General features: G+C 32.2%; 2 protein-coding genes across 2 annotated transcripts; both read right to left on the bottom strand.

The window, feature by feature from the left end:
- Nucleotides 1–842: 842 nt before the first annotated feature.
- Nucleotides 843–1,735, bottom strand: LOC140824749 (agamous-like MADS-box protein AGL80). The gene is made up of 2 exons (XM_073186297.1): nt 1,341–1,735; nt 843–1,268 (listed from the first exon to the last, which is right to left on the bottom strand). Exons 1-2 carry the CDS (start codon nt 1,705–1,707, stop codon nt 856–858), a joined length of 780 nt encoding a protein of 259 aa, XP_073042398.1. The 5' UTR covers nt 1,708–1,735; the 3' UTR covers nt 843–855.
- Nucleotides 1,736–6,557: 4,822 nt separating this feature from the next.
- Nucleotides 6,558–7,631, bottom strand: LOC140824748 (agamous-like MADS-box protein AGL80). The gene is made up of 2 exons (XM_073186296.1): nt 7,184–7,631; nt 6,558–7,111 (listed from the first exon to the last, which is right to left on the bottom strand). The coding sequence occupies exons 1-2, from the start codon at nt 7,548–7,550 to the stop codon at nt 6,717–6,719; spliced, it is 762 nt and encodes a 253-aa protein (XP_073042397.1). The 5' UTR covers nt 7,551–7,631; the 3' UTR covers nt 6,558–6,716.
- Nucleotides 7,632–12,867: the final 5,236 nt, after the last annotated feature.

Raw genomic sequence — 12,867 nt, 5'->3', positions numbered from 1 at the left:
CATGCAAGAGTGATTTTCTTCCTTGCCATTTTATTTATTTTGATTTGGATCATGTTTAGGTCCTTCGAAATTCAATATTTTCAAATCCAACCTTATTTCATTAATCACTTCATGCATCTTAGATACGTAATCCCAAGCTTTTCGGTACGAATAGTAGGTCTCTTGTGAAACAGTCTCATAATGAGTTGACTCGATTCATAACTAACATTAAAAGTAATAATTTTAGTATATTAAAAATATTTTTTATGAGTTGGTTCTAATTATAGATCCATCGTCTCACGAAACTAATCCGTAAAATTATCTCACATAAATTTTATTCATAAGTTTGATATCAGAAACTAATGTATTTTAGAGACATAATTTTGTAACTTGATATGTTTTTCTTTAGAGTAGGTCTCTTCTGAGATGATCTCACGAATCTTTATCGGCGAGACGGGTCAACCCTACCGATATTCACAATAAAAAATAATATTCTTAGCATAAAAAATAATATATTTTCATGGATGACCTAAATAAGATATACTGTTTCACAAAATACGACATGTGAGACCTTCTCATACAAATTTTTGTCATTTTCTTTATTATATAATAAGGACCTTATTTTGATTTCGTTGAATTCTCTCCTACTCGAAGATGTGAGAGATTTGGATAATCATTTGTACTTGTTGGGAGTTTGAATTGGCACTATATGGAAAATAGACTATATTTCCAAATCCTAAACAACACCGAAATTTTAAATTTAAATTTAAAAAGTACAAAAATGCAACACATTATGTGATTTCTACAATATCTCATCCAATACATCTATGAGAACATCCAAAGATAGGCTAGCTAGATACAACATAAATTGGACTGCTATCCCCTTTCCGCGGTTTGTTTTGGAGGAGCAGATGGCGCATCACGGATACTGTCGGGAACATCGGGTGGAAAGTTCAAGCCTACGTTGTTACACCCGAAATCGTCAACACCGTCAATGGGGCTCATCAACATATTCCAGTATGAAAAGCCTGGTGGATTCTCATTCTCCAACAGAAAACCCGGCTGCTCCGCCGCCTCTTCTGTCCTCATCCCCTCAGCTGCTGCAGACGACGACCCTTCACCATCAGCTGCTCTCAGTACTTCTTCCCCCTGTGCCACGGAAGATGATGGACCTTCACCAGATGCTTTAAGTTTCTCCATCCTCTCCGTGATCTCTGTTAGAACCTCGTTGATCACCACATTCATCTCGCACGTGTCCCGCACGTCGAAATCTCCGATATTCGCTTTGCCTGTGTATGTCAAAGATTGATCAATCTTCACTCAATGAATCGTAAATAAATCTCTACGAACATCTATCGTACCTTCGATGCACTGGAACATGAAGATGGACAGCTCCTTGCGCTTGTTTTCCCTCTGCAGGCGTCGGAGCTTGTTCCTAGCTTTCTCTATGCGCTGCTGCGTGAAGCTCATCTGGTTCTGCATAAACCGGGTCTTTTCCATCTCCGGCCGCTCCATGAAACGTTCCATCACGCTCCGCGCCTCTGGCAGAGACGGCCAGACCTCCGGCTGAGGCTGGAACTCACTGTACGTGACGGCGCATGCCTCAACCCCGCAGAGGGTACTCAACTCCTCCACCTTCTTCATTAGTCCCTTGTTCCTTTTCTTGAACGACGCCTTTCTCTCCGATTCTTTGTTTAGGTAAGCAAGAGTGATTTTCTTTCTTGCCATTTTCTTTGATTTGATGAGTTGGGATACACTGTTAGGTCCTCTATATATAATGATTGGGCATGTGTATGCATACGTGCTTATATTTATTGTTTGTTTTTTCACACGTCTTTGGATGGATTGATGTAATTTATATAAAAGATTTTGATTTAATAATATATTTCCAACTTTCATTTGCAAATCTATCTTAATTACTAAAACATATCTAAATTAATCAAATATAAATTTGACTTATATAAAAATAAATCAATTGGATTTGAAATCGATATCGCTCAATCCAAAACACTCTTTAACTCAATATTCAGCACTATCACATTTAAATATATTACTACTGAGATATCGGGTTTTAATCTCAATGGTCTTCCCTGGTTTTTCTCTTATAATAGCTCGAGTTAGAGTTTTCCCACATCTAGATTATGATATATATCAAATATATATATGCACATCTTTTCGATATAACGGTACTCATATATATAAGTCACGCGCACTTTTTCGATAAAACGGTTATATTTATATATATAAAGTTTAATTGTGCGCGAGTTATATTTATATGACCGTTATATCGAAAAGGTATGCAAGAGTTATATATACACACAAGATAAAGTTAACAAGTTTCATTTAGCGAAACTAATAATCTAAGAAATCAGTTTGAACTTTAGTTTAAATTTTATTTACTTAATTAACATGTTATTTTTTATAATCAAATTTTGTCTTACACGAAAATGTGATAGATATTTGGATAATAATTCGTTTGGGGAGTTTGAATTGGCATTACCTCAATATTAATTATTGAAATCTTATTCACAAAAACTTATATTAAACAGTCTCATGAGTCAAGTTTGTGAGATGATTATTTTATTTGAGTCACCCATAAAAAATATTATTTTTATGCAAAAAAATATTACTTTTTATTGTAAAAAAATCGTCTCACAAGAGACTTACTCTATTTGATTTTGCTGACTGGATTTGTTGGATTAGTGAAAAGGATCCGATTAATTTTTGGATATATGGTAACTGAGTAAATGTGCTATACGGTAAATTATTTTGGTCATATTCGTTAAATAGAGTTTTATGTTTAATTAAATATTATGTTTTATATGGTTTTTATGGGAAATTGGTAGGCAAAGTTTTGTTTTGACCAATAGTTCGAGTGGGTATAGTTTAATGAACATGAATGAACGATCTTAATAGTGGGCATATCATTGTTTTGAAGTCCATATGCTTGATTTGGAGTTGTAACAATGCATTGAAATCCAATTTGGGACCGACAAGGTGGAAAAATTAGTACTTTGTCTATGTTACATCGGGTGTGTTATACCAACAACGACTACGTACATATTGAACCCTCTCACCATCAGCTACTCTTGGTTCATCCCCTGTTGTCAGGGTAGATTTTTAAGATTATAGATTTGAGTTTAACTTCACCCCAAAAGTTCGTTCAAGAGAAATGATTATCTGAGTCCATATATACAACTCAAAAGAACTTAATTCATCTGATGTGGGACGTCTCACACACCACCTTCACGTCCGAGAATGAATATTTAGAGCGTGAAGTTTATAATATATTTAGCGAGTGACCCATAAGAGCAGTCCAACACATAATGACAATTTTGAGTTATGATACTATTTTAAGATTATGAATTTGGGCCTAACTCCATCCAAAAAATTAGCTAAATAGAAAAGATTGTACAAGTCTGTATGTACAACTCCAATAACTTAATTTATATGTCGGTCTCTTACACGTCGAAATCTCCTATATTTGCATTGCATGTCCCAAAGATTAATCGATCTTTAGTCAATGAATTATAAATAAATTGTAGGACTGAGTGCTTACCGCTTTACCAAAAGCTATAGCTAGTAGTAATGGTGCAACTCAAATCTTTTAAACCGCACAGCAGCTCCAGCACCACGGTTCGATCGCTCTATCAAGCAAGGACAATTATTGCACCTAACAATCTCCCTCCCAATAATTGCACTCCTTGCAATCAATGGGAATCGAACCCGTGACCTTGGCTCTGATATCAATTGTAGGACCGGGTACTTACCACTTTACCAAAAGCTATAGCTAGTGGTAATGGTGCAACTCAAATCTTTTAAACCGCACAGCAGCTCCAGCACCACGGTTCGATCGCTCTACCAAGCAAGGACAATTATTGCACCCAAAATAAATCTCAGCCAGGGGCGGGGTCACCATTGGGTCAGGGTGGGCTCCAGCTCCACTCAAATTTTAATTTAAAAAAATGCAATTATAATCAAAATATGATTAATTTTTAACTCTGAGGAATTTTCAAAATCGGTATTCTACAAATATCTATAATCAAATATAACTTTGGTCGCATTTCAATCAAATGGTTGAAAGGCTTAATATAAGTTAAATTTTAAAATTAGCTTTAAGTTTCAAATTTTTTTTTAGAATTTTTTACATTAACACGCAAATATATTAAATTGACTTAATATGAAGTTATTACATATTTTATTAGATCTCTATTTAATTTATATTAAAAGTTTTATAGAATTTTAAATGTTTAGAATGAATTAGTGTATATTTATAATGATTGATTTTTAGAAAAATAAAGTAAATAACATTTTAAATTTTTCAAAATTTCGATGTAAATCATAATAAATGTGTTCTTCTATTATTATTAATAATTTGAATTTTGAATATAATTGTTTGAATGATGTATCGATTTTTTTTATTTCTGTTAATATTCATCTTATTATTTGATATTCTTCAATGTTCAAATACGTGTATTAATTTTTTTTAATTGCTAAGCTTTAAAAATGATGTGAACTGGTTTTGACATTTGACATAAATAATTTATAAGAATTCAAAATTTGAAAAATCCGTTTTTAATTCAAGATAAGAGCAAAAATAATTGTTAAAAGGGTGAACAAAATATCGTTTTCAGCAAAAGTAACCGATCGAACTAAACTAATTTGAAAAATCGGTTCGGTTTATTTGTAAGTGCAATTTTATTTTTTTAAAGATCGGTCGGTTCGGTTTCAGTTTTAATGTTAACTGAACAAATCGAGCTTTTTTTAAAAATATATATATGATTAAATTTTCTTATGAAATTAATAGGATATAAATATTATAAATTTTAATAAAATTTTATTGGACAATAGAGTTAGATTTAAAATATATTTTTTTAATAAATAAAATTTAAATTTATTTAATTTTATCTTTATAATTGCATTTTTTTTATTGAAACTTGATTTAAAAAAAAAAAAATCTAAGAGTTTGTTTAATTCGGTTTACCATAGAAATAATCGATTTTTTCGATTTTGTTTATTTGATTTGTCGGGAAAAAAGTCCTCTTAATTTGATTATAAAAAATTCATTCTATTTAACTAGGTATTAATCCATATTAGTGTCAACCCGATGACAGCGTCAATCCATGTATTTTTTTAATCTGACTTCGCCGTGATCTCTACTAACATCTTTTATACCTTCGGATTTAAATCATATGTTTTGGCTGAAAACACAGCATATGATGGTGTGCACTTTTTATACGAGATGATCAGTTGATTATCTCGTTTCGTTTGATATTTTTTAAAATTTATCTGACAGTCCAATTGAGCAGACCTTCGATGCACGGGAACATGAATTGCGCTTGTTTTACCCTCTGCAGGCAGCAGAGCTTGTTCCTGGCTCTTTCTGTGCTGCCGTTTGAATCTCATATGGTTCTGCATAAACCCATGTCCTGCCGCTCCATGTAACGTTCCAGCCCACGCAGAACCTCTGGCGGAGACGGCCAGATCTCCGGCTGAGGCTGAAACTCACTGTAAGTGATGGCGCATGCATCATCCCGCAGAGGGTGCTCAACTCCTCCACCTTCTTCATGAATCCCTTGTTCCTATGCTCGAATGACGCCTTTCTCTCGGATTCTTTGCATGCCTTGAAAATACGAAGGCACGCACACAACACGGGGTCCGTGCGACCATCGTGCAGGTAAAAGTTTTTGTATTTTCTACGTTTCGATTTATTCTCGTAAATTTAAGCAAAATCATTTAAAATGCTATAAATTAAAAGTAATGCTAGGGACTTATAAATTTGTACTTTTATATCATAAAAATTAGATTTCATATATTGGCTCCACTATAATGCATTATTCCACCCGAAATCAGCACAACCATCAACCCATCGCATATTCCAGTATGAAAACCCAAGGATTCTCATTCTCCTCCACAAAACCCGGCTGCGCCACCACTTCTTCCATCCTCATTGACACCGTAGACGGCCCTTCACCATCAGCTGCTTTCATTTCCTCCCCCTTACCACTGACAGATGACGACGGACCTTCACCAGCTGCTTTCAGTTCCTCCATCGCGTACTTAATGTCTATCAAAATCTCTGATTCCTTGTTTATATGAACAAGAGTACTGATTTTCTTTATCCCGAAAAGTGTTATCCAAGTCGGTTGAGTATGTGAGTGTATTACCAATATGATTTTTAATAATAAAATTCGTATTTGTACATTTAATTGGATAATTGACATGCATGATAATTTGTTACGAGAAAATGCACATAGATATGATATGTTGTTAGGAAATGGCACATAGATAGTACAAGTGGTCTATGTGCATTTTTAGTGCAATTTGGAAAAATTTACTTATAAACTCGTATCGTTGAAGCGAAATATGATGGAGGGTTGGGAAGAAATTTTGGTGTTCCCATTGTCACATCAAAACAATTTTTGTAGTAATTTCAAATAGTATAGTTAATAAAATATATGTGTATGTACATGTGCTTGCATTTAATGTGCAGTAGATTGAGTGATGAAAAATATATTCTTATTTTTAATATTGTGTTCGAATGGATGAATTTAATTTATCTAAAAGATTTTGATTTAAAAAGAGATTTCTCTGTTAATTAAGACAGCTCCATTAAATCGTCAAAGATGACGATCAAGAAGCAAGAATACAATGAAGCCAAATTACATGTCTGAAAGTAATTAAAGAAATTTTCAGGAATTAATAACTATTACAGAAAAATAACAACAACGATGATTTTAATCGGATCGAGGTCCAGGAGCTGATGCAGCGTCGAGGTTACTGTCTGGAACATCGGGTGGCAAGGACAAGGCTTCGTTATTCCACCCGAAATCAGCGCAGCCGTCCATGGGGCTCATCAACATATTCCAGTACGAAAAACCTACTGGATTCTCGTTCTCCTCAAGAATACCCGGCTGCGCAGCCGCCTCTTCGGTCCTCATCGTCACCGCTGCAGACGTCCCTTCGCCACCAGCAGCTCCCAGTTCCTCTCCCGTTGCCACGGTATATGACGGACCTTCGCCAGCTGCTTTCAGTTTATTCATCCTCTCCGTGATCTCTGTGAGAACCTCGTTTATCACCACATTCATCTCGCCAGTGTCCCGGACGTCGAAACCTTTTATATTCGCGTTGCCTGTGTATGTCAAATATTGATCAATCTTAACTTAATGGATCGTAAATAAATCTCAATGAAAATCTGTCGTACCTTCGATGCACTGGAACATGAAGATGGTCAGCTCCTTGCGCTTGTTTTCCCTCTGCAGGCGGCGGAGCTTGTTCCTGGCTTTCTCTATGCGTTGGCGCGTAAAGCTCGTCTGGTTCTCCATAAACCGTGTCTTTTCCATGTCCGGCAACACCATGAAACGCTCCAGAATGCGCCGAGCCTCCGGCGGAGACGGCCAGACCTCCGGCTGAGGCTGAAACTCACTGTAAGTGACGGCGCATGCTTCAACCCCGCAGAGGGTGCTCAACTCCTCCACTTTCTTCATCACTCCTTTCTTCCTTTTCTTGAATGAAGCCTTTCTTTCCGATTGATTGCTCAAGTAAGCAAGAGTTATTTTCTTTCTCGCCATTCTCTTTCTTTTTTTCTTTTTTTTATTTGATGATTTGTGATACGCTGTTAGCTCCTCTATATATAATAATAATTGGATAAATTAATGTTGTTTATTTTTGTTATTTGTTTAGATGTATTCATTTAATTTATTATTATAAAAGATTTCGATTTTATAATAAATTTAAAATTTTAATTTCAAATAAAACAATTGGTTTCAAATTCATGATTTTAAATAGCTCATTTCAAACTTATTCATTCACCACTTTCATTAATTAAGAATTTATATATACATCTTATTTGTTATAACGATTTTTATATGTTGCTTGCTAGTCGTGTGCATATCTTTGATCACGATTGATGTGTCACTTACTTAATAGATATACAATTTTGATATGTTTCATTATGTACAACAGATAAATATCACCTCAGTGGTGCACACAGAATTTAATGTTGATTTAATTAACATTTTTTTATCATTGAATTCTCTCCTACACGAAGATGTGATGGAGATTTGGATAATTATTATTTTTTGGGAGTTTGAATTGGCATTACCACTATATTACAATAATGGTTCAAATTAGAATTTGCTGGTTGGATTTGTTTGAATAATGAAAAGGATCTGATTAATATTTGGATGTTTGGTAACTAAGTAAATGTGATATACTGTAAATTATTTTGGTTACTTTTCGTTCTAATTTTGGATTTACCATTATTACTTTTTACTAAAAAGAATAACAAAAGATGCATCATGTATTGATGAACAAGATCTTTTAGATAATTGCATGGCTTCTTTCAAACGGCTAGGCTTTTCAAATTGAAATTAAAACGTACACAAAAATTTATTGTGAGAACATATCACGACTTTATTATGAAACGGATTTCTGATCCGATCTAATTCATGAAAAATAAAAATATTACTTTTCATAATAATTATAGATTGATCAATTCGTTTCACGGATAAAAATATGAGAAACCATCTCACAATAATCTTATTCAAAAATTAAGATTTCTCGTTAAATTAAGTTTTATGTTTAATAAGTATTATTTTCTAATATGTTTTTGTGGGAAATTAAATCGGTATACAAATTTGTTACACAAAGAATGTGAGATCCATGCAAGGTTCGCGCATGTTAATCATGTTGCACTAGGTCTGCGGAAGCTAAACTCGAAATTTATCAAAATAAATCGATAGTTTTGAAATTCTTGATTCTAAGTAGCTCGATCCAAACGCAACCTTATTTCATTCACCACTTTCGTTAATTTAGAATTTAGATATTTAAATCGCGATGTGTCATTTAGCGAATCTAATCAATCATCTAAGATCTAATTTCGTAAATTAAGTTTTTTTTTATTAAATTAACATCTTTTTTTTTACTCTACAAGAAAATGTGATAGAGGGTTGGGATAATATATAATTTGATTTGGGAGGTTGATACAATTTTCTTAAAACATATTCGTCACCTCCTATGATACTCCGAATTTCACAATAGACAATTTTCACAAGATATAGCGGTGATATCTACAATAACTCAGCACAAAGTATGATATATGTTAACTGAGCATTACTTGAACTTTAACACGATTTATAAAAAATAGCAGTAACAGGAGCCGAGATAAGATGAAATTTCAGTATTAAAATGTTATTAAAGTTCTTTCAAATTACTCATTTGAAAATGAGGATATATATATATATATATATATATATATATATATATATATATATATATATATATATAATGTCGACATTTAAGAATATCAAAATTATTCATCTTTCAAAAAACTAAAAATTATTTAATCTTTCAGAAATTGTTTTTTGACATCTTAGAAAACCTAATGTCGTTTGATCTTTCAGAAAAACAATGTTATTTAATCTTTTAGAGAAGTAAAAATTATTTGACATTTTTCAAAATTTCAAATGCAGTTTACATTTTAAAAAGTCAAATGTCATTTGAAACCTACTTTATTACATATACATATCATTTAATTAAAAATGATATGGTTCAAAGCTCACTACATGAGCTATTTCAATTTTCATTCGATATAAAAAAAATTCAAAACCCTCTCACATGAATGAAATTTAAAGGTATTTGGAAATTATAATAAAAGTTGAACAGTTGACTGTGGCGTAAGTACCAGCCCGTTGAAGACATCGAAAATCCGATCAGTTTCTGGAAAATTTGGAACATGTATCTTATTTGGTCTGCCTTCATTTTTACGCCCATGTTTTGATAAAAAATCTTGATAACTTTGAATCTGACTACACGGCAGCATCTAAGGATTTATCCATTCTGTTTAGTCATTTGGGCTCGGATATTGTCATCTCAAATTGTCGGTCAACTCCACTCTGTGCGCCTCCGTCTTTCTCTGTTTCTGTTTATCATGCTTATCCTTTCTGTTTATTCATTTAAGCAACACATAGAAATTAAGGGTGTATTGGTCTGTTTTCTGATTCCCATCGTCTTTCGGTTTTTCTTCGAATATAAATAAAATTTACCCCCAAAACACTACTGATTATCAAAATTTTCGATTAATGAAGCCGCCGCAGAACATATACTTTCTTATTTTACCCGTGATACTTTGGCTTAGTCCCTGGAATGTGTTTAAAAAATGTGGTTTGATATTCTTATCCAGTTATTCTGATGAAAATGAGTTGAACATGTTAAAATAACTAAATAATTTCTTGGTATTTATTTTAAACCACCTTCTTCGTAAACACAACACTCGAATTTGCTCATTTCAAACTTCCCACCCAAAGTGATGAATTTCTCTCCTTCGAAAGTTATCATCTCTGAAAATTTGAACGATCTTCGATCCCCCTTCAAACCCATCAAATTTTTAGAGGTTTGATTCCCCCCCCCCCCCTCCCCCTTTATTTTGTAATGTTTTTACCCTTTATTATTTCTTTCCAATTTTTTTACCGTTTGGATTCTATAATCTTAAAAAAGAACACACCTTCTGAATGTTAGTTTCGATTTCTCTCTTATGAATGTTAGTTTCGATTTTCCCGGAGGAAAGTTTTCCAATTTTTTTATTCTAATCAAGGTTTTATTTTTCGTAAAATTCTTTATTCTGTCATATTTTTTCATATTAATTATTCGGTGTTCTTAGATTCTTTTTTATAATCACCATCGATTTACTCTCATCCAATTAGCTGCATTTCATCAAAATTATAAAGTTAAGGATTGGAAATAGCATCTATTTAACAATTAATCACAAATAAATATCATTCTTTTTATGTGGTAATAAGTCTCAATCAATTGACTTGACCCCCATATTGTATTTTTCTCTAATTGTTGAGGACTCATACTGTTTTCAGCAATTATTGGATAATTTCCAAGAAGTTTTCATCTTTCCCTCTTCTCATTAGCATTCTTTTCTGTGCTAATTATTTCCTTGCTCTGTTTAATTCTTTCGTTCATGTTGGTTGCTAATAATTGCATAGATTAAATTAGTGGAGTTGTTATATCTTAATTAAGCAAAAACTCAAAGCATCTCATGAAAATTTAGAGGTTGTTATGTATATATCTTTCACAATAGAAGATATATTTTGGTTCCAAAAGTTACATCTCCGAGCCAAGAGACGATGGAAATCCTAACATTTTAATATCTATCAGTTGTAGACCGATGTGGAATAACTAAACTGCTGTAATTTGAAGGAATAAAATTTGTATCAAAATACGGTATTTTTTGAGCTTTGCGTACTGGAGTGGAACTCTTATTTATTAATTTTTTTTATGTTACATAACATCCATGTTTGAAAATCAATACAAGTTACTGCAAATTATAATTTACTGAAAAAAAATATTGAGGTTACGAACTAGGCAAACAACATTACAAGTAATATACTTGCATAATTAAACCCACTTTTTACACTCAATTTCACATTCTCTTATGCTTCATTTTAATTGATATGGATTTTAAGTTGCAACAAACTGCTGTAAATTATACTTTACTGAAAAAATTGGAGTTTACGAACAAGGTAAGCACAATTAAAATTCATTCTTTAAACATGGATCGACCTCTGCTCAAATTATAGCTTGCTGAAACACACGTACAAATTTTTGGACTTGAACTCACTTTTATCTCGGTAAATATTTGGAAGGTATAGATTTTTGGTTGATGTTGGAACTAATGATTTTAATTGTTTTCTTTTTTTCCCTCTTTTAAAGATCTGAAGTTTAATTGTTTAAGTTTTTAGATGGAAACCGTTACTTCTACACTTTTTATTCATATTGCTCATTTTTAAACGGATGATTTTAAAAAAAAACATGATTATTCATGATTTCTTTTTAAGTTGACGATTGAAAGGAAATATTTGATGCTAAGGTATTTGCACAATTGATGTTTTTGTATCTGCTTCATGTACTTAAGTTATAATAAAATGTGCTTTCACCACAATACTGCCAATTTATTTCTTTTATTTGTGTAGGTTTTTATTTATTTCTCTCTATTGATGTTCGACTACATGTGTTTATGTATTGAATTCATCACACTTTATGCTCCAAATGTTTTGGCTCAATATGTAGTTAATGGGTTCTCATGGCTTTCTTTCTTAAAACTAAAAATATTTAATGTAAAGTTGGGTTCTTTATAAAGATGATGTTCTTGGTGGTGTTTTTTTTTTTTTGTAGTTTAGCTGAGTTTCAAATATTATAAGTTAGTTTTTTAGGAAAATCTTTGTTTTTGTCAAGTGATCTACTTACAATATTTCCGCCACTATTGGTACAATTTGTATTCTTCATCTTTATCAAGTGCATTACTTACAATATTTCGGTTTTTTTTGCCAAATAAAAGGAGTTTGCCAATTTCTCATTAATTTGTCATGTATTTAGCGAAATACTTGCAATTGTTTACATTTTGTTCTGTCATATCAATTTTTTATAGCACGCTTTATTAAATTGTTTTATTTATTTTGTATGTTTATGTTGCACTATGATATGATTCGATAAAATGAATATTTTCTTGTTACGCTAAACCAGATAGGGTTTAGCTTATGTATAAAATGCTTAAAGATAACTACAACTTTAATTGTTTTTGTTCTATTTATTATTCGAATGTAGAAAACAATTTTAGGTTTTTATATTCAATAAATTTTAGTTTGATGATATTCTCATATTTTTTGGACAATCTTTTCACTATTTGTTTACTTCTTTTACATTGAAGTTTATCATTATTTCATATGAGATGATATTATTTTTTATGATCAACACCTATGTCATGTGAGGTAACAAATTGAGTTTGACATATTTATTTAAGCTTTGGAATCCCTTGCCTTCATGGATCAAGTACAAAATATTTTGATATGACGGTGTTGTAATATCATGAATGCTTAATAT

Source organism: Primulina eburnea, chromosome 2 (genome assembly GCF_022965805.1).
Source record: "Primulina eburnea isolate SZY01 chromosome 2, ASM2296580v1, whole genome shotgun sequence".
NCBI lineage: Eukaryota > Viridiplantae > Streptophyta > Magnoliopsida > Lamiales > Gesneriaceae > Primulina > Primulina eburnea.
Note: the sequence above shows the minus strand (reverse complement) of the source record. Positions and strands in the feature narration are given on the sequence as shown.